Source organism: Macrobrachium nipponense, chromosome 49 (assembly GCF_015104395.2).
Source record: "Macrobrachium nipponense isolate FS-2020 chromosome 49, ASM1510439v2, whole genome shotgun sequence".
Taxonomy (NCBI): domain Eukaryota; kingdom Metazoa; phylum Arthropoda; class Malacostraca; order Decapoda; family Palaemonidae; genus Macrobrachium; species Macrobrachium nipponense.
Window position 1 is genome coordinate 7,176,196 of NC_087224.1, and position 22,938 is coordinate 7,199,133.

Here is a 22,938-nt window from a genome sequence, read left to right on the forward strand (position 1 = left end):
GATTTTTTCATAGAGCAATTACTGTATTTTCAAATGATTTTTGTGACTAAATGATCTATTCCGGGGGGGAGGGGGGGGAGCCAGCCTCAATGGGTGTCGGTCCCAAGCCCAGATAAAGAGGTAGGGTTGGTGTCAGGAATGACATCCAACCGTAAAAACTCACGCCAGAATCAATGAAACGAGTCGTGATGTTCATGAGAGTAGTGCTAGGGCATACTGCGTAAATGACGCGCAAACACATCACCCTAACTCTGTGACAAGGTGAGGGCTACTGCATCATGAGCGGGTGCAGCTAAAGAAGCGAGCTCTAAATGTGATCAGAATAGGCCAGCTCAATATTGGGTTTATGACAGTAAGAGGAAGAGAGTTGGCGGAGTTGATGAGGATAAAGAGAGTAGATAATATATTTTGTGTGTGCAGAAAACTCGATGGAAGGGTAATAAAGCCAAAGAGCTAATCTATAGTGGAGCAAATGAGCAAGGTAGGAATGGCGTTGGTGTAGTGCTGTCAGGGGAAATGAAGAATCCAGTGACAGAAGTGAGTAGAAAGAATGACCGCATTATGAGAGTGAAGATATGTTATGGAGGGGAAACAATGAATATCATTAGTGCTTACGCTCCACAAGTGGGCTGCACAGAGGAAGAAAAAAGCCGTTTTTGGAATGAAATTAATGAGGTAACGCATGACCCAGAAGAGCAGGAGAGGATTGTAGTTGGGCAGACTTTAATGGACATGTCAGAAATGAAAATTATGTAATTGAACGTGTGCATGGAGGACATGGGATCGGGAAGAGAAACCCAGAAGGAGAGAGTATAGTAGCTTTGCCATGTCTTATGATATGGCAATAGTGAACATGTTCTTCAAAAAGAAGAGTGAGCACTTGATAACATACAGGAGTGGCGGTAGATGCACACCAGATTACCTCCTTTACAATAGATCAAGACTGGTGGAAGTTAGGAATTGTAAAGTTATCCCAGGTGACCACGTTGCCCCCCAAACTTAGGGTCCTGTGTATGGATTTGAAGATGAAAAGAGGAAGGAAAACGAAAGCGAATGGGGTAAAGACAATCAAGTGGTATAAATTGCTAGGGAGGCATAATGATAAGAAGAGAGAGTTTAGGAGAAGAGTGCTGGTAGAGGTTGATCTGGGAATTGAAGATGTGGGAGAATGGTGGAGCCATATTGCATCAGTGATTAGGAGACGTGGAAAGGAGATACTAGGGGAAACATCTGGAATAGCATCGGAGGAAAAGGAGAGTTGGTGTGGCGGGGTTAGAGGTAGGGGAAGTGGTGAAGGGTAAAAGGGAGGCAGAGTAGAGATTTGATGAATCACAGGTGGAGGAGGACAGAGAAAGATAAGAGAACGAAACTAAAAAGTAAATAGGATGGTAGCTCAAGGTTTATAAGAAACTGGAAACCAAGGAATGGTTGAGGAAGATGCTCAAACTGTCAAAAGTAAGAAATAAAAGAATGAAGGACATCACCCATAGTAAGCAAATGAAAGATAGGAAGGGTATGGTCATCAAAAAGGAAGACATCCTGAAAAGATGGAAAGAGTATTTCGAGCAACTGCTAAATGAAGAAAATGAAAGACTTGTAAGAGAGGATGGACAAGTAAACGTGGGAATGGTAATGGGGATCTCTAGGGATGAAATGATACAAGCCTTAAAAAGAATGAGGAATGTGAAGGTAACAGGACCTGACGTAATCCCAGTTGAAGTTTGGAAAGCCTTAGGAGGGGAAGGGGTAGACATCTTGTATGATCTGATGGTAAAAATATTTTAACAAGAAAAGATACCTGAAGAGTGGTGGGAAAGCATATGGATACCTATATTTAAAGGGAAAGTTGATGTCCAGGAATGCAGTAATTATAGAGGTATCAAACTAATGTCTCACATGTTGAAGATTTTGGAAAGAATAATAGATGGCAGGCTGAGAGAGGAAGTGAGAATAAGGAAGGAACAGTTAGGATTTATGGAGGGAAGCAGCACAACGGATGGAATATTTTGCATAAGGAAGCTGATGGAGAAATTCAGAGAAAAACAACGAGACCTGCATCTGGTATTCATAGACCTTGAAAAGGCCTATGACAGAGTGCCAAGGCAAGAAATATGGAGATGTTTGAGGGAGAAGATGGTGCCGGAAAAGTATGTCAGAATTGTTCAGGAGATATGTGTATTCTAGAGTGAGAAGCAGTATTGGAGAAACAGATGAATTTGAGATAGGAGTTGGATTACACCAGGGGTTGGCACTTAGCCCATTCATCTTCAACATTGTCGTGGATGTAATGACCAAGGATGTTAGAGAACCAAAGCCATGGTGCATACTATATGCAGATGACATTGTGTTGTGTTCAGAGGGGAGGGAGGAGTTGGAGGGGAGGTTGAGGAGGTGGAGAGCAGCACTTGAGGAGAGAGGAATGAGAATAAGCACATACAAAACTGAATATATGTTTTCCAGTATTACTGAGGATGGTGGAAGTAGCATAAGATTGGTTGGGGAAGAAATAAAGAGAGAGTAGAAGTTCCAGTTCTTTGGGTCCATACTAGAGGACAGTGGAAGCATGGACCAAGAGGTGAGACATCAAATTCAGGCAGGATGGAATAACTGGAGGTTCCTCTGAAATTGAAGGGAAAGTTTCATAGGATGGTGGTCAGACCAATAACGTTATACGGAACAGAAACAGCAAGTATGAGGAAAACAGAGGAGAAGAAGATGGGTCTAGCAGAAATGAGAATGCTGAGATGGATGTCGGGAGTAACAAGGGAAGATAGGATTAGAAATGAGTATTCGTATAAGAGGATCGACAAAGGTAGTTGAAATATCAGATGAAATATAGGAGGGAAGGCTTCGATGGAATGGACACCTGTTACGAAGAGAAGAACATCATGTTGGAAGACATACGATGGAAATGGAAGAAGGAAGAAGAGAAGACCAAGAAAGAGATGGCGTGATTTTGTAAAGGAAGATATGTTATGGAAAGGTTTTGATGCGAACGATGCACAGGACAGAAATCGATGGAGACGACTCATTCATAACGACGACCCCAATATGAAAATGCGTTAAAGCTGGGAAGAAGAAGATTAAATGATTTAGGATGATAGTTTAAGGTATATTTGGTGTTTGAACTGTATTAAAACAGGCAGTTATAAGCATTTAAGAGGGGTCTATGTTGTTTGAACTACAGTAGTACCTCAGGATGCGAAATTAATCTGTTCTGAAGCGGCCTTCGTAACCTGATTTTTTCGCATCTCGAACTACGTTTTACATGCAAATTGCCTAATTCTTTTTAAGCCCTACAAAAACACCACAGAAAGTAAATTTATAAATAAAGCTAAAATTGACCAAATAATAAACAATGAAATACAACAATTTGGACCATTCAATAACTAACATAACCATGACTGTGCCTGTAAATAAAGTGTACTGTACAGGGTACAAGAAATATTGTACGTACATGTACGTACATATGTAGTAAAATATGGAACCTTACCTTTCGAGTGAGGCAATCTCCGAAAGTGGCGACAGAGGAGGACAAATGGCAGAAAACATGAACACTAAACTTTACAAAATACATTAAAAAATGGCAGAAAACACTTAACAACATTAACTTTACAAAAAACTTAAAATTAAATTTTTTTTTTTTTTTTTTTTTTTTTTTGCCTTTCTGATTTTTATTTATTTTTTTTATTTATTTATTTATTTATTTTTTTTTTTTTTTTTACAAAATTTCAATTTCTTCACCACTTTCAACTTTCTTTTTTTTTTGTAGTATCAATTGGATCTTCCTTTTTGCTTACTCCTACTAAAGGCCTCTTTAAAAAATAACTGTCCAAGGAAGATTGCCTACTTTTCACAATGTTCTTGAAACAACTCAGGCAAACGTCATCGAACTTCACAAGCATACGACCTGTGTAAGCCTTTTCGGGGTGTCTCTTTTCTACAAATGATTGCACTTTATGAAAAGTAGTTAGAGCATCCTTAATTTCTGCCGTTGTCATGGGGTCCTCCTCCTCCTCCTTGCCGTGCTAGAGAACTCTTCTTGAACAATGTTATGTTGCCCTCCAACTCCTTCAGGTCATCCGTCGTAAGCTCCTCTTGGTGCTCCTTGAGAAGGTCATTGATGTCGTCCTCGTCGACAGCCAGCCCCATGGACTTGGCTAGTACAATGATCTCGTTAAGATCTGGTTGCAAAACAGTTTCAGGATCGAAGTCTCGGGCGGATACGGCATCAGGCCAGAGTTTCCCCCATGAAGAATTCAAGGTTCACCTCGAAACCTCCTCCCAAGCTTGATTGATGGGTTGAATGCATATGACAACATCGAAATGCTCTTTCCAAAATTCATGCTAGGTGAGGTTTGTGTATCGGTGATGTCGAAACATCTCTTGAAAAGATGTTTTGTATACAGCTTCTTGAAGTTCGATATCACTTGCTGGTCCATGGGCTAGAGGAGAGGGGTGGTGTTAGGCGTAAGATAAAGAACCTTGATGAAAGAATGCTCTGCTAGGATATCTTCCTCGAGGCCAGGAGGGTGAGCAGGGGCATTGTCTTACAACAGCAGACATATCAGAGAGAGGAGCTTCTCTTCCAAGAATTTCTTCACTGTCGGGCCGAAACACAGATTTACCCACTCAGTGAACAAAAGTCTCGTTACCCAGGCTTTCGCATTAGCCCTCCACATCACTGGGAGCTTCTCCTTTAGCACTTTGTTGGCCTTGAAGGCTCAAGGAGTCTCCGAATGATACACAAGTAGGGCCTTCACCTTACAATCCCCACTGGCGTTGGAACAAAGTGCAAGCGTAAGCCTGTCTTTCATAGGCTTATGCCCGGGTAGCTTCTTCTCTTCCTCCGTGATGTACGTCCGACGAGGCATTTTTTTCCAAGAAAGGCCAGTCTCATCACAGTTGAAGACTTGCTGAGAACTGTAGCCTTCCTTGATCGTCATCTCATCGAACGTCTTAATAAAGGCTTCGGCCGCTTTCGTGTCCGAGCTGGCAGCCTCCCCATGCTGCACCACCGAATGGATGCCAGTCCATTTAGGGAATTTATCAAACCACCCCCGAGAAGCCTTGAAGTCTGGGGTTGCCATCGATGTCCCTTCTCCTCCGTTGTCTTAGGCCTGGGCAATCAGATCACCGAAAATAGCGCTGGCCTTTTGGCAGATTGCCACCTCGGTTATCGTATCGCCAGCGATTTCTTTGTCTTTAATCCATACAAGAAGCAGCTTCTCCATCTCATCATGCATGTGGCTCTTCTTGTTGGACAAAATAGTCATGCTCTTGGAAGGTGTAGCTGCTTTGATGGCTTCCTTCTGCTTAAGGATGGTGCCTATCATCGACGGATTTCGGCCGTATTCCTTAGCAATCACACTCAACCGCATGCCAGCTTCATACTTTTTAATTATCTCCATCTTTGTCTCCATGGAAAGAGTCCTCTTCTTTCCGTAAACTTCAGCAACATTCTTGGGACCCATGGCTAATTAAGTTAATTAAGTTCACACGCATCACAATAAAGTAACTTATTACAAAGAAAGCAAAATCACTAACACCAATTTACATTAACAAACGAAATCTATGCTAACCCTTAAACGCCGAAGGGGTATATTAAAAATCGTCTTCCATGTGCCGAGGGGGTCTCGGAGTGAGCGTGGAAGCGGAAAAAATATTTTTTTCAAAAAATCACAGCGCGCTTAGTTTTCAAGATTAAGAGTTAATTTTTGGCTCCTTTTTTTGTAATTGCCTGAAGTTTAGTATGCAACCATCAGAAATGAAAAAAATTATCATTATCATATATAAATAATGCGATATATGATAGCACTAAAACAAAATTTCATATATAATTGTATTCAAATTGCACTATGCGCAAAACGGTTAAAGGTAACAAGTTAATTTTTTTTCGTTGTAATGTACACTAAATTGCGATCATTTTGGTATATAACACATTGTAAAACGATAAAAGCAACACAGAGAAAATATTATCACAAAATGATGCATGAATTCGTAACGCACTGAAGTAAACAAATATTTTTTTCAAAAATTCACCATAAATCTAAATATTGTCCTAGAGACTTCCAATTTGTTTCAAAATAAAGACAAATGATTGAATATTACTATACTGTAAGAGTATTAGCTTACAAATGCAGTTTTCGACCATATCTGACGAGTTAAAGTTGACCGAATGTCGAATTTTTTTTATATATTTGTTTTATTTGCAATTATTTCGGAAATTAGAAAAGCTACAACATTCAAATATTTTTCGTTTTATTCTACATGAAATTGCGCACATTTTTATATATAAAACTCTATGAAATGCCTAATATGAAATGGAGCAAATATTCCGAGAATGCGACGTACGCATTTAGGAGATTTGCCGGGGAGAATCTGTGCGCGGAGGGAAGGAAAGTTTTTTTCTTAAATTCACCATAATTCTAAATATTGTGCTAGAGACTTCGAATTTGTTTCAAGATGAAGATAAATGACTGAATATTACTAGACTGTAAGAGTTTTAGCTTACAATTGCGTTTTTCGACTTTCGGTAGAGTCAAAGTTGACCAAACGTGGTTTTTTTTCTATTTATCGTGATTTATATGCAAATATTTCAAAAATGAGAAAAGCTGCAACCTTCAATTATTTTTTGTTGTATTCTACATGAAATTGCGCACATTTTCATATATAAAACTTTATGTAACGGCTAATTTAAAATGGTGCAAACATTACCACAATCGCACATATGATTTTTTCGGAAGAGTTAGCGCGCGGACATAAGGAAAATGTTATTTATTTCATAAATTCACCATAAATCGAAATATTGTGCTAGAGACTTCCAATTTGTTGCAAAATGAAGGTAAATGATTGAATATTACTAGAATATAAGAGTTTTAGCTTGCAATTGTGTTTTTCGACCATTTCGGTAGAGTCAAATTGACCAAAGGTTGAAAATGTGTCACTTATTTTTTATATGAAAATATTTCAAAACTGATAAAAGCTACAACCATGGGTTGTTTTTAGTTGTATTGTGCATGAAATTGCGCACATTTCCATATATAAAACTTTATGTGACGGCTAATTTAAAATTTTGCAAACATTACCACAATCGCACGTATGATTTTTTTCGGAAGTGTTACCGCACGGACGTAAGGAAAACGTTTTTTCATAAATTCACCATAAATCGAAATATTGTGCTAGAGACTTCCAATTTGTTGCAAAATGAAGGTAAATGATTGAATATTACTAAAATATAAGAGTGTTATCATACAATTGCGTTTTTCGACCATTTCGGTAGAGTCAAAGTTGACCGAAGGTTGAAATTTTGGCACTTATCGTTATTTATTTGAAAATATCTCAAAACTGATAAAAGCTACAATCATGAGTATTTTATTGTTGTATTCTACATAAATATGCACACATTTTCATATATAATACTCCATGTAATGGCTAATTTGAAATGGTACAAAAATTATGTCAAAGTGATGAAATAATTTCTGAGATGTGTCACCGATAATTTTTAGTGTGGCAAGAAAGAAATTGCGCTTGCGTGCATGGTTAACGATTGTAAACAAAACAACACCTTGATCCATGAACTCCCGGCATCCCCCAAGGCGCATGATTCAAAAGTTTTCGGCCGGTAGGCCTATAAGTATTTTTCCGCGAATTTAAAAAAAAAACTTTTGTATGTCGACGTAAAATACGTCCAGTCGGCACCCGAGAGACAAAAATGTTGACGTAAAATACGTCCAGTCAGCGTTAAAGGGTTAACGAACGAATTCCGAGTGTGTACGATAATGCTGATGCGATGAAGTGGTCAAAGGACACCTTTATATAGAGGGATGATGGGACAGATGCTGATCAATAGGAGAGCAGGATCTTACGGTGGTGACTAGCATTAGGAACCAATGGGAGAGCAGGAGGATGGTGGCGAGTCTACTCAGTTGGCAGCGCGCGAGTTTTAAAATTGTTCTCGGTGGTCCGGGCGAATCTCGGACTTAACCTTTCGCAACCTGAATTATTTTCATATACAGAAGCAAAAAGATCTTCGTCTTTGCTCTCGTAACTTGGATTTTTCGTAAGTAGGGACTTTTGTATGTCGAGGTTCCACTCTATAATAAAATAGGCAGTTATAAGCATTTTAGAAGGGGTCTTTGGTGTTGGAACTATTAAAATAGGCATTTTCAGAGGGGGTTTTGGTATTTAAAAGTTTTGATATTTGCAGGTGGGTGTGGATGCACCCCTGCGAATACCGAATGGCGACAGTATAACAGTTTATCTGTTTTACTAAAATTATGAACTCTCACCAACAGTTAGGCATTATCTTTCCACTACAACATTGCTACTCTTTCTTACCTCTTTAGTACATGCGTCACACACCAGTATTTCTGTGAGGTAATAGTAATGCTCTACCTCCCTCCCAAGGCTTATCCTTCCACCACAACATAGTACTCCTAACCCTTTTCCCCATTGGGTCTTAAACCTTCTGGGCTTGTCAAGTCCTGTATTTCACCTATATTTTGCAATTCTTGGCATCTTTTGTGACACCATGTGTTTGTTTGATACGTTATGCGGTATTGCTACAATATCCATATGGCAGTTTGCTTAAGTGTACTTTTTCCTTTGCTCCGTTTTCATTCATCATTTTATTATTCTTCTATTATTTAAACACTTATACAGTGTCTCCCTCTTACTTGTAGTTGACACTTAATGCTGATCTATACAGGCAGTCCCCGGTTCTCGGCGGTCTCGGTTAATGGCAATCCAGTTTTATGGTGCTTGTCTAGTGCCATAAAAGCAGCGATTTATGGCGCCATAAGGGCCGAGTTTCAGTTATTGACGCCATAAGGTGCCGATAATAGAGTTATGGTGCCGTAACATACCTAACAGAGGTGCGATTAACCAGAATTTGGTGCCGAGGCGGGTTTAGAGTGAGAGCGGAAGCAGAAAAAATAATTTTTTTCAAAAAATCACAGCGCGCTTAGTTTTCAAGATTAAGAGTTCATTTTTGGCTTATTTTTTTATTGCCTGAAGTTTAGAATGCAACCATCAGAAATGAAAAAAAATATCATTATCATATATAGATAATGCGATAAATGGTAGCAAAAAAAAAAATTCATACATAATTGTACTCAAATCGCGCTGTGCAAAAAACGGTTAAAGCTAACGAGTTACTTTTTTTTCGTTGTATTGTACACTAAATTGCGATCATTTTGATATATAACACATTGTAAAACAATCAAAGCAACACAGAGAAAATATTATCACAAAATGATGCATGAATTCATAACGCGCGGATGTAAAAATTTTTTTTTTTCAAAAATTCACCGTAAATCTAAATATTGTTCTAGAGACTTCCAATTTGTTTCAAAATGAAGACAAATGATTGAATATTACAATAATGTAAGAGTTTTAGCTTAGAATTGTAGTTTTTGACCATTTCGGATGAGTTAAAAGTTGACCAAATGTCGAAATTTTTATATATTTTTTTATATGCAAATATTGCAAAAAAGAGAAAAGCTACAACCTTCAAATATTTATTTTTGTATTTGTCATGAATTTGCGCACATTTTCATATATGAAACTCTATAAAACGCTAAATAAGAATAGAAGCAAATATTAGGTGAATGTGATGTACGCATTTCGGAGATTTGCGGCCGCGAATCGGAGAGCGGAGGGAAAGAAAGTTTTTTTTTTTAATTTACCATAAATCTAAATATTGTGCTAGACACTTCGAATTTGTTTCAAAATGAAGATAAATGACTGTGTATTACTAGATTGTAAGAGTTTTAGCTTACAATTGCGTTTTTCGACTATTTCGGTAGAGTCAAAGTTGACCGAGCTTGTTTTTTTTTCTATTTATCGTGATTTATATGCAAAATTTCGGAAAAGAGAGAAGACGAAAGCGCTTGGATTTCTGACTATCATTTTCCTGTGGAATTTGCTTATATATATATATATGTATAATTACATTTTTTTATTCTGGTACAAATACATAACTAAAAGGAATGTAGGGGAAAAACTTTTCTTTTTGCATAAAATGAAATAACATAAAATACATCAATAAATACAGATATATAAAAACTTGTAATAAATATAAAACTAAATATATAATCAATGCAAAATACTCACTGCAAATCTTGACTATTCGTTCTATTTTTGTTTTCTCCCTCCTCCATTGAAGAGTCTTGCATTTTTTTCCTCTCGACATGACGAGGTACAGGTGGAGGAGGGAGACGCGCGCCCTTCCTGCTGATGGGCCGCCGCCCTTCAGCGGCCCTCTGTGCACTCCGTTGTCCCTAGGGTAGGCCCACTCCAATATATGACCGCAGTGTGGTACTTACTGTCACACTCCCCGAACCTGCAAAGAGGCGTTTCTGCCTGCGCCCTTCTAGGGCCTCCAGTGTATGATCCCCTGGCTGTAGCCAACACACAGGGTCCACTATCCGACGAGAAGTCGGAATCTGAGCGGGGGCGGGATCATCAAGGATGGCAGCAGCAGGGGTGGCGGCAGCAGCGGCAGGAGCAGGATGACTGAAGTGTCCCTCCTCCAGGGGCAGATCTGGAGCTCGGGGCAGGGGGGCGGTGATGGAAGGCCACTCATCGGGATTGAAGTTGATGAGGGCATTCCCAGCCACCTCGAGAAACTGGATGTGGGACAGTCTCCGGAGGTCTGAATTATAGTACCCACAGTAGAGGATGTAGGCATTCTGGAGCGGGCCAAACTGAAGGAAGAATGGTATTTTGAGGAGCTTCTGTGTCCACACCTGGTTTCTCCTGGTGAAGGGATAATACTGGATGAGTTGATCAAAGAGATCAACTCCTCCCATGTGCCTATTGTAGTGCCCAATGACGGTAGGCCGCTTGACACGAAACTCCTCATACATAACTCGGCCCTGCTGACGTGTCTTCTTCCGCTGGACGACCTCTTCTTGGATGGGCTCATGACTCATCGTAATCATGGGGACGAGTCTGACCCCCTTCCAACAGATGACGAAGACAGCTCCCTTGCGCCGCCACTCTGCCTCTCCTCTTGCCAGATGTTGCAGCTGGCTAGCGAACCTCGAGGACATTCGGGGCCCCACGCACCAACCAAAGGGTACCACTGACATGCACACCTGCTTCATACAGTTCCTGGGCCAGGGATGCCGAGTTATAATAATTATCCATAAACAGGTGGTATCCCTGGTTACGGAAACGATCCACAAGACTGAAGACAGTGTCACGCAGCGTGGAGAAGACCCTGGAATACACTGAGAAGTCCACGACGTATTCAGTGTTGGACTCCGTAATAAAGAACAATTTCACACCATATTTCTTTGGCTTCTTGAGGTTGTACACTTTTATGCTCAGAGGTCCTTTGTAAGGCATCATCCCCTCATCCAAAGAAAGGTTCTTGCCAGGAACCACGAGAAACTCGCACTGTTCACGAATGTACTCCAACACTGGGCGGACTAAGTTGAGACAATCGGAATTATTCCGGGATATGGCCCTTCGGTTGAAGGCGTTGAAATACCTGTCCAACACCAGGAAACTATCATGGGATATAATGCCGGGCACATTGGGCATACTTAAAAAATAATGCTGCCTCCAATATTGCCTGACGTCGGCAGCAGGCATCATTACAAAAAATATGTGGAGCCCCAAAAAATGTGCCATGTTGGTGAGGTTGCAACCCCGCCAGCAATATGACAATGTCGTCCGTAGTTCGTCACGGCAGTACCGAGCGTAGTCTGCCGTCTCTGCTACCAGGTATTCCAGCAATTCCCGCGTAAGAAACAACTAAATGAACCCCAGAGCAGTGAGAGGAACAGGTACGGTGAGCCCAGGTGCTGCCGTGAATGGGTGCATGTTAGGTGGGGTGGGGTCCTCCGATCACCCCTCGTCACTCTCAGATGACTGGCCTTCACCTTGGCTGGCGCGACGCTCCGACCTTTTTCTTTTACGACTGGTTTTGCACTCGAAAACACTGGCCCATCTTCCCCACTTAGGCCCTCGCCTTTCTGTGTCATCGACAACAAAACTAGACGACGACAACTCTCCTCCTCAGATTCCCCCTCATAAGCACTAAAACTTCTGAACTCCAACTCACTTTCAGCCTATGACCCTCGTACGGACAATGGGGGCAAATATTCATCATCACTTACATCGGGAGTGATGTCCTCATCACTAGATGACCAACCGCCATCAAAATGGGGACTTGCGACATGCTCCCGATCAAGCTCTAACAAGTAATCGTCTATGTCCTTTGGTTCGAGGCCTCCAAAATGCCTACGAATGCCCCTCAGGACACCCGATGCTTCCTAGGGGTTATAAAAGGCACACGAGACACACGATGTGGTGTTTGAACACTTTCAGCCACGAGGCCGCACGGAACGGCGTTGAGGAGCGAGGTCATCTTGGGTGGCTGGTCTTGGTCCCTCGCCAGCATCCAAGTCCAAAATACGTCTCACACGATCCCTCCCAAGAGGTAAAACACGCCTTTCGCACTCCATTCGACGTTCAGACATATCTACGTACATTCTTGTACCACCACAAATAATCAAACTCTCCCAAAGGTTCGGCAAAACACGATTGCGGCAAAAGATTGTTCTCGGACGACACGTTGCTGATGCTTGCTGGTGCGAGAAGAAAAATTTCATGCATGCGCACCTGAGTAACGTTTGTAAACAAAACAACAGCTTGATCTGTGAACTCCCAGCATCCCTCAAGGCGCATGATTCAAAAGTTTTTGCCTAGTAGGCTTATAACTATTTTTCCGCGAATTTAAAAAAAAACTATTTTGCGTCGACGTACCATACGCGGTTCGGCACCCGACAGACAATTTTCGTCGACGTTTAATACAGTGGACCCCCCGTATTCGCGTTCTCTGGATTCGCGGACTCACACATTCGCGGATTTCTCTCGGGAACGTTTCCCCGCATTATTCGCGGAAAATTTGCGCATTCGCGGTATTTTTCTATGAGAAATATCCACAAATTCCTGGTTTTTGTGATCAATTTCATCATAAAATGCACTTTTTGTGATAAAACCATTAAAAAAACCAAGTATGAACATTTTTAGTGGTTTTTCTTAAGTTTTAACTAACAAAATAGGCTGTTTTTAGCGCTTTTATAGGGGTTCCAAACATTCGTGGATTCTAACTATTCACGGGGGGGTCTGGTACGCATCCCCCGCGAATACGGGGGGAACACTGTACATCCAATCGGCGTTTAAGGGTTAAACATAATCTCATCCTATGCAACTCCTGACACTTCCAATGACGAATTGATGGAAGAAAAGGAAGGAGACAGTGGTACAACTGACGCAGAGGGAATGCCTCTGGAAGAGGGGGGGATGCTGAACTGTCCAAATGAGGTGAAAAACTCTCCCAAGAAGGACGGTTAGATAATCTACGATGCTGCTGCCTCCTTTAATTTTAACGCCCTCCACTGTGACACAGGGCAGGAACGACATTCTGGCAAGGATTATTAATGGTACAAAATTAGATCGGCATCTACTGCATGTACTATGGGGATCTGTAATGGTAGCAGCCAAAAACCTGGTGAACAGAAATCCCTAAATGCCCAGGCACATGCATTGATGAGGCCTAGAAGAATTGGAGGACTTCATGATAATCAACAAGGCACACACACACACACACACAAACACACTGAAGCAAAGAAATCACGGAGAAACAAAGCAACCAGCTAGGGAAGGAGGGCACTAGCGACTACTCTCCAAGGCAGTCAAAGAAAGACCGATGCATCAAGGGGTTCTATGTTTGGCTCGGTGACCTGCCTTTCACCTCATATAAGTCGCATAAGTTGCCAGATGCTACTCGCATGAGTTGCCAGATGCTACAGATTCCTTGCTTTGCAATTTTTATTGTTTTTAACCTCAGGTTTGTTATTCTATGAAAAATAAAAAAACAAATTGATTATTTGCCAATTTTGAATTTACTCTGCACTCGACAAACCCCTTATCAAGGTTCCCCAGCAAATGGCATGTTAGGTGTAAAGAGCATTGAAGGTACCTAACTGCTTCTTATATGCATATAAACTATCAGCTAACAATCCTTTAGATTCCACATATTTATAAGTATAGTGGCTTAAAATGAAGTTTTTCACCAACTTTTGAGAGCACAGGGAGAATAGAAATTGGCATGTATTTACTGCAATCTGAAGATATGCCATTCATTGGAACAGGCAGTGTATCACTAAACTTGCACGCATCAGCAAAGATTTTTACATTGGCACAAAAATCTATAGAACATACTAATCTTGGGAGACACACTCAAAACTTTTTTTTAAATAGAGGATTTTTTCCACTGCAGCTCTCAAGATTACCAAGAATTTTCGTAGCATTTATATCATGATATGCAAATTTAGTAAGAAAAGCTTCAGAATGACAAGTGTCCAGGAGAGGGAAATCCTCAGCTCATTGCTTAGCTTCAAAAGCTCAGTGAAGCAATTCAGCCTTTTTCTTATGGCCAGTAACCAATCTACCATCATCTGTTAGTAGTGGGAGAATGGAAGACAAGCATGACCCAAAGATAGACGATGGCCAATTTGGTCCACCATGGGTAAGGCTGAGTAATTCCTATGAGTGTCCCCTTCAAGGAAGTATCGTAATTTCTCTTGGCTGTATGATAAGTTCTATTTGCAGCACAGCGAGACTATAAAAATGGTGTAATTTTCATTGGAATGAGTTTTTTTTCCATGTGTTGAATTTGGTCTATTTGTCCTGGTAAGGTTATCCACACATATTGTCAAACCATAGTTGGTCATTAGTCCTGAATTTGATGACCTTTCCTGGAACATACCGTATTAACGTAGCCACCAGCAAAACATTAGGTGCCTGGCAAGCTTCAATAATGCGATCCCAATTGGATCTAAATTTCATCCAGACTCTTTTTCTGATGGTGCTTTAGGAATATCTGTACTGATTGACAAATACTATGTCCATCTTAATGGCATAGTGATCAGATGTGCCTATATGTTGACAGAACTAGGGCTTGACAATAACTGGAACATCTGTGATTATGAGGTCTAATCTATTAATAAATATATTTATTGAGAATTTGCTGATCTAGTAAGGATTTGAAAAATCAGTACTTTGTTACAAGTTCAGGTGACTGTAAGTATGATTATAATATTTTATCACTATTGATATTTTATCTCAGATTTCTGTACAAATATTTAAAATGCAAATTTGTAGCTGTTGACAACATGTACTATTTATAACTGAAGTCTTAGTGTCGCCATCCAAAGCAAAGGAGTGTGTGCATATGTCGTACCCTATGCTCACGATTACATTTATTTTTTGGTTTGTAAAATTAAAATTGAGAGAGTACAGTAAAACTGTAAATGAGAATAGCATAAGATATAAATTAAAAAGTGAAGGTGTGTGTGTGTGTCTGTAACTATATAGGCTCCAGTGTAAGCAATACCTCAGGTTGTTTCTCTCTCTCTCTCTCTCTCTATCTCTCTCTCTAACACTCCCTCTCTCTCTCGTCTCTCTCTCTCTCTCTCTCTCTCTCTCTCTCTCTCTCTCTCTCTGTATCTCTTCTTCCTTTTTTTTCTTTTGCCGTTTTATAGCACAGTACTGTACATATCCTCTAATAAAATTTGGAATAATGATACAGTAAGAATAAAAAAACAACACGAAACAAGCTCTAGCAAGTCAGATGCATCCGTAGCCATCTTCACCCATCCAACACTGCATCCCTAACTCCACCCACCTTCCAAAACAACCCCTTCTCTGAGTGAGTTCTTCTAAACAGCCTCACTGCCCCTCATCTCCCATGGTTTCTCCTTCCACAGCTAACTTTACCTTTTAACTAACACATTTGTACTCTTTCACTTACCCCTGGAGTCTCCTTGACATAAAAACTGCTTGATTATTTACACTTCTTGAAGAAATATTCTGTTTCAGATTTTTGTTTATTTTACTGCTTTATTTTTTTTTTACCAAGTATGATATCTGATGCTACCAAAAGAAGGTCCAATTAAATGACGGCCAGATCCCACTGATAGATCCCCATCCTCCAAATTCTTGAGTTTTCAAATGACATTGGCTTTTACTAACATAGGTGGCATCGTGATTGCAGTTGTATTGACAGATGATTATAGAGCACAAGTAAGAATACTTTTTATCTGCGACTTTAATGATATTATTAACCGTATTTGTATTTGTTTTAAGTGACTTGTAAGGAGTTTTGTGGTTAAAATCTGTATATTTAAGAATGTGGTTTACATCATCTTTATAAGTGTAAGAACTGTTACAGATGCTTCTCTGTCTACAATGAGTTATATTCTTAACAGCTGATCATATCTTGATTTGTTCGTAAGTCCAACTTGATATACCCAGAGTCGATACATACAATCTTTTTTTATGTTTTTCATACTAAAAAACAATACTAGAATTGTACTGCATTTCATAGAGTATTTTAATAGTACGAATCATGTATAAAATCTAAATACATTAAATACACTAAGCAAATTGTGATAATAATACAGTAAAGTAGTTTTAATTTATGATCATGGTTGTTCATATCTCTGAAAGTTTGTAAATTTATGATCATGGTGTTGTTTGTATCTCTGAAAGTTCGTAAGTAGAGGAGGTCCTGTACATAAAGTATCTGAATTGTGCTTGCTACCAAAGGCTTTTTTATGAACATATTACTATTTAGCTTGTTAATAATGCATTCAACAAGATTTTGTTTAAATCCATTTAACAAAAACATCCTTGTGTGATTTACTTCCTTAGTAAAAGTAAAATCAAGAGATGACTTATAATTCATACTCAGGCCAGTCAAGTTTTCTTTTAGAGAACATTTGTTTCAAATTAACGGCCAGCCATTAATACACTTCATGTAATATAGGAATGAGAGCTTTCCCATACTCTTCTGTAAGTCGTCTGAGTATCTCTCATTCGCTACTGGTTAATAAAGGAACCTTTTAGGAAAAGCCTTAATAATTGTAATGAATGGTGTCATTTTTCATCTAATCAAGTAATTTGTCTTGCAGTTTGCCTTGCAACACTGGCGATCACGTATGAAGAGAGAAAAGACTGCAGAGGAGAAATTTCGAGAAAGGCCATTGGTTTTAAGGAAAAGACGTGAAAAGTTGAAGATAACTGCGAATTGGCCTTTGTTTTATTACCATTTCAATAGAGATCATGCTCTTCCAAATCTCATATGGAACTACAAGGTAACTTTGTTTCTTAATTGAAATTTGTTCCAATGGGAATACAAACCTACACTTTCATATATGGAGTACTCATTGCAAGACATGCTGCAACTGTCACTGACTTGAAAACAAAAGCCTGTCGGGTAGGAACTGTAAATTGCCTGTGACCTGAGCTGGGTTGGTAAAAGGGATTTTGACGAGGGAAAAATCTATTTCTGGGTGATTGGCTCGTGTCGCCCTATGAAAGTATCCTTAATATCATTCTTTCTAGGTAAAATTAGCCTAAAATTACCAGAGAAAAACAAAATTAAGAAAATGTCAGTAAAAACTGACTCGCTCACTCTTAAAACAAAAAAGAAGTGTCGGTATGATATAGGGGCGTAGTGTGGAACACTACCACGAGACAAACACCAATTAGAACTTCCCTATCAGAATCCCCCCAAGAGAGAGCTGATACCAACGGGCGATGCAGCCTCTACTACTACTACTAGAGGACGCCACGGACAGCAGCGCCCCTAGCGGTCATCCTTAATTAAAACAGTAAATACATCTTGTCCTGCAAGGGGGGGAAAACAAACAATATAAAAAAAAAGGGGGGGTTTCATAGGGCGACACGAGCCAATCACCCAGAAATAGATTTTTTCCCCCTCGTCAAAATTTTCTGGGCTAGCTCGTGTCGGCCTATGAAAGAGTACCAGAGAAACAGACAAGATGGAAAAGGAAACAATGAAAAACAGTTTAAAAATGATGGATATAATATAAGTAAATCAAATACAGCATACAAATTAAGCACTTAAACTAACTTATTATAACAGTAAAATAATAGAATGTTAGTAAACTTAAAGTACTTAAATGGTAAATAAATAAAATTACAGAGATGCATGTAAAATAAGGCAAATTTGGGATTTACTTAATTAGAATACATAATTACAAAATATATACATACATGTGTCCTACCCTAACATAAAAATAAGGGTAGGTACACTGAAATCCATCATTAATACAATTATTTCCAAATATATACAAACACATTGTGACTGAAGTTCATCACAAACACAAAATGGTGAATATACAAACATATTGTGTCCTACCCTAGCATAAAAATAAGGGTAGGTACACTGAAGTACATATCAGTACAAAAGTGGTTGTCCCTAGCAAAAAAATAAGGGACAATCCACTATATGATACAACGGCTAAGGCTATGATGTTGAGTAGCCTGACGATAGGTTGAGGCATGTTGGTTGAAGTAGGTAGAAAGGAGACCCCTGGATCAATACTACAACTACTAAACAGTATCAGGGAAACTATGTTTTCCCGCTGCTACTGCTGAAAACTTTAAAGATTCAAGGACTTTAAATAATGCCGTTTAAAGACTGTCGGGGATTTCCATCCAGTATACTTCCTAAGATCCTCAAAGTTCATATGTTGGAAATAATTAATTGAGGTGGCTACTCCCCTGATATCATGTGCTTTTGGGAATGACTCAGGGTTGGCTTGTTTAATGAAGTAAAGGATTTGCTGTCTAATGCCTTTAACTGATAAAGTACCACCTTTTTCTCTCATAAAGAGAGCACCTGAGGATCTAGAAGAAGTACGAGAAAGAAAGGCTCTAAGAGTTGATACTGGGCAGAGAGAAGGATCCTGTGGAAGTGGGATAACCTTCCAAGGAGCCCACCTTGCAAGAGGATCTTCATTTTTGGCTAAAAAAGCTACGATCCGGAGCAAGTAGAACTTCTCCTGATGGGAGAATTCCACATGACCCGCATCCCTGGATAGAGCCGACAGTTCTGAAATTCTAGCTCCTGAGGCTAGGCTTAATAAGAATAATGTCTTCCTCAGGAGGCCATAATGAACGTACAAGATGAGTTGTCAGTATCTGAAGCTAGTTTGAGGACATCATTTAAGAACCATGAAACTGTAGTAGGCCTCTGAGAAGGTCTAAAGTCTAGCACAGGCTTTAGGGATAGATGTGAAATAAGATTCAGTCAAATCTATCTGAAAACCTACTTGAAAGATTTTCTTCAAAGCCGATTTGTGAGTGGTAATCGTGCTAGCTGCTAAAACTTTTTCTTTTCAAACAAGGATCTGAAAAAGGATATAGCCAAATTAACTGTCATGGTTGTGGTGTTTGATTCTCTCAAGAAAGATGCTAATTTTTTAACAGCTGAGTCCATATTGTCTATGGTTGTTCTCTCTCTTATCTGATTCTAGGAAGAGAATGTTCTGTGGATCAATGTCAGCATCTTTATTAGCCGCAAACTTCATGAAGTCCATAAAGTTAGGGTCTGGAGAGTTCTTGAGGAAGCGAACACAGTCCTCATTTGTACTGATTGTGACAGTTTGGGATTGGGGATCCGTTGAGGTCGGAGACCCAATTCCAAAAGAAGAGGATACCAGTTGCTCTTGGGCCAATCCGGTGCAATCAGAGCTACTATCCTTTGAAAGACCTTAGTTTGTCTAGGACTTTCAAGAGAAGATTCACTGGAGGAAAAATATAAATTCTCCTCCACTGATTCCAATCTAACGACAGGGCGTCCGTGGCATAAGCCAGAGGGTCCAGGTTGGGGGCCACATAGCAAGGGAGCTTGTGGTTCGCTTGTGAGGCGAAGAGATCCACTTGGAGACCTGGGGACTCTCCGGCTTACCACTGGAATGACCCGACCGCGTCCAGAGACCACTCTGATTCCAGAGGAACTGACCGGGACAGGGCGTTCTGCTATCACATTTCTTACTCCTGCCAGGTGAGTGGCAGACAGATGCCATTTGTGTTTGTTTGCTAATGCAAAGATGGCTATCATGACATGGTTCACATGCTTGGATTTGGACCCTCCTCTGTTGATGCAATGAACTACCACTGCACTGTCCAAAACTAGCCTTAGATGAGACTTCTTCGGGGAAGCAGTCTCTTCAGAGTAAGAAATACTGCCATTGCTTCCAACACGTTTATGTGGAGCTGGCGAAATTGAACTGACCAAGTCCCCTTGAACCTGTTTGAACTGAGAGTATCCCCCCACCCGGACAGGGAAGCATCCGTGTGAATGGTTAACACTGGGAGGGATATTGAAGGGGTACCTTCTTGGCTAAGTTCTTTACTTTTGACCAAGGCCGTAGTGGTTGCGGAGGATCTGTGGAATTACTGACAACTTGTCTCGATATTTGGAGTTTGCTCTTGACCGCCAAATTCGATTTATATCTTTCAGCCTTGCTTTCAGAAGGATATCTGTTACCGAAGCAAACTGAAGAGACCCTAGGATTCTCTCCTGGTTTCTTCTTGATGTCTGTTTGCATTTGAGGAATTGCCTGACAGATTTTGCTATTTCCTTCCGTTTGGCCACTGGAATTGATAGATTGTGGGAAGACAAATCCCATTGGATTCCTAGCCACTGAAAATGAGATTCCGGAGTAAGTCTGGATTTCGTTTTGTTTATCTGGACCCCAGATGTTCCAGAAAGTGAACTACCTTTTTGGTAGCTTCGAGACATTCCTCGACTGTTGGTGCCCAGATCAACCAATCGTCCGAGGTATGCCGCTACCATGATTCCTGAGCTCTCAATTGTTGTACAACCACTTCCGCTATCTTTGTGAATACCCTGGGGGCTACATTCAGACCGAAGGGCATCACTTTGAATGAGAATGTCTGATTTCCTAGCCTGAATCCTAGGAATGGGCGGAAGTGCCTGGCTATAGGGATATGATAGTATGCGTCTGTAAGATCGATGGAGCATGTGACGGCTCCACGCGGAAGTATGGTCCTTACTTGCGAGAGGGTAAGCATCTTGAACTTGTCGCAGCGAATGAAAGAGTTTAGCTTTGACAAGTCTAAGATTACCCTTCTTTTTGTTGAGCCTTTCTTTGGCACGCTGAATAAGCGCCCTTGAAATTTTAGATGTTTGACTCTCGCAATAGCTCCTTTCTGAAGGAGTTCTTCCGCGTAATCTATCAATTCCTTTGACGGTACCTGATGAAATGATTTGATTGGAGGGGGATCTTTGATCCAACTCCAGCCTAATCCTTTGGACACTATATCTGTGCCCAATTGCTGAACCCCCACCTGTGGCGGAAGAGGAACAGCCTCCCTCCTACCTGGGGAGCCTCATTGCTGATGGGCGGGTTGGCCACCACGCCCTCCTCTGAACTGCCTACTCCTCGTGCCCCGCCTTCCTGCGCCACGCTGACGAAAGTAACCTCTCGCCCTACCCCTCGGTTGAGAGTAGCCTTGAGCCTCATAAGCAGGGTTTAAAGGCACCGGCAGAAGCATAGCGTAGGGAAAAAAAAGCAGATGGTTTGAGAATTGCTGGGGCAACCAGGAGGAAAGGTGGTCTGTTTAGATGTGGAAGGTTGTCCCTGTTGGGTAACTGGGACTGCCTGCACAAACTGCTGCTGATGTTGAAGTTTTTTATAAGGCTGGAACCTCTTACCAGCCTCTTTGGTTTCTTGCCAGCAGTGGTAACGGATTCCTGTTTCCTCTTAGAGGAAATACCCCACCTAGCTCTAAGGCTCTGGTTGAGTCTAGCAGCTTCGTGGTGGACCTCGTTCACTGCGGACTCTGGGAAGAGATCCGCTCCCCACATGCTCGCAGCCAAGAGTCTATTAGGCTCATGCCTGATTGTACACTCTTGAAGGACATGCTTCCGGCAGTTCCTCCTGGCCTGGAAGAAGTCAAAAGCGTCTGACAGAACCGTCTGAAACTGAGATTTCGCCAGAATCTTGAACAGCGGTTCCGTAGCGTAGGAAAGGAAAGGCAGCCATTTTCCGTAAAGATGAGAGAGTTGAGGGACCTGCCAAACCTAGTTCGCGCATCGAACTCTGCCTGGATTAGGGAATCCGGCAGCCTAGGTAATTTCTCACCGAACTGGTCCATGGCGCAGTCCGGCTTGAGTTTTACCCAGCGTGAATGTAGCTGGCAGGTTTTCCCACAACTCTCCGAAGGCGGGGAAGAGTGGAGAAGTAGACTCCGACTCCCTCAACTGTGGAATGGGCTATCCTTGAGGACTGCCTGAAGAGCCTTCTCCAACCAATTTCGTGGCGAACGGAAGAGAGACCTCCTCTTCCGTCGCGAAAATAGTGAAGGGACTCTTGTAGGCCTGGAGTTTAGTGTTAGTACACTCCCAGTCCTCAAGGCAGTGAACCCATTCTCGCTGGGCCGTGATCTCTACTGTAGAGAACTGACTCCTTCGAGATCTTGTCCTCCTCTCGTGAGAGCCGTTGGCGTCAGCCTAGCATACCCGATGAAAGGCTGCGTCAGACCGGAGGGTAGAACTCGAAGTCCTCAATCCTTCGAGTACCAAACTCCGGGGATCGAAATCATCCCGTCCTTAAAAGGAGCGTAGGGCCGCTACTCTCCATGGATTCTCCATAGAGAAAGCTGGCAAGGAGTCGTAAGGCGGAAGTTGGAGAATCCCCGTGCTAGATGCAGGGGAGACTGGGGGAGGAGCCTGAGTTAAGCCCAGCCACTCGGTCCTCATTCTCTCTCATTCTATTAGAGAGGTCCTGGATAGACTGTACAGTTTGAGACAGACTGTCGATAATTGCGCGAACATCTGCTCAAAACGTGTTCCCAATGCTGAAATTTGGGAACCTACCAGCACCCCTACCTGTTCCATCACCCCTGGTGAGACAGAAGAGGGAACGCAGGTGCTGGTGCTTGCCACCCCTGCCGGCATAGCCGGAGAGGAGGCAGCAGGAGGCGGGAGAAGGCAGTGACTCGGTGGTACGCGAGCCCTTCTCCTTCGAAGCCTTGCTTCGGAGCTCTTCGACTGGGAAGCAGCTCGGCTGCCTTCAC

The 22,938-nt window shown here is 41.3% G+C and overlaps 1 protein-coding gene across 3 annotated transcripts in view; it reads left to right on the forward strand.

Moving 5' to 3' along the window:
• The window catches only part of LOC135205298 (dnaJ homolog subfamily C member 13-like), a 683,293-nt gene that overhangs the window by 446,215 nt on the left and 214,140 nt on the right, over positions 1-22,938 (forward strand). For all 3 annotated transcript variants that reach the window (XM_064235698.1, XM_064235699.1, XM_064235700.1), the window contains one exon: positions 16,995-17,177. In XM_064235698.1, coding sequence (XP_064091768.1) covers positions 16,995-17,177 — 183 coding nt within the window. The remainder of the gene's footprint in view (positions 1-16,994; positions 17,178-22,938) is intronic.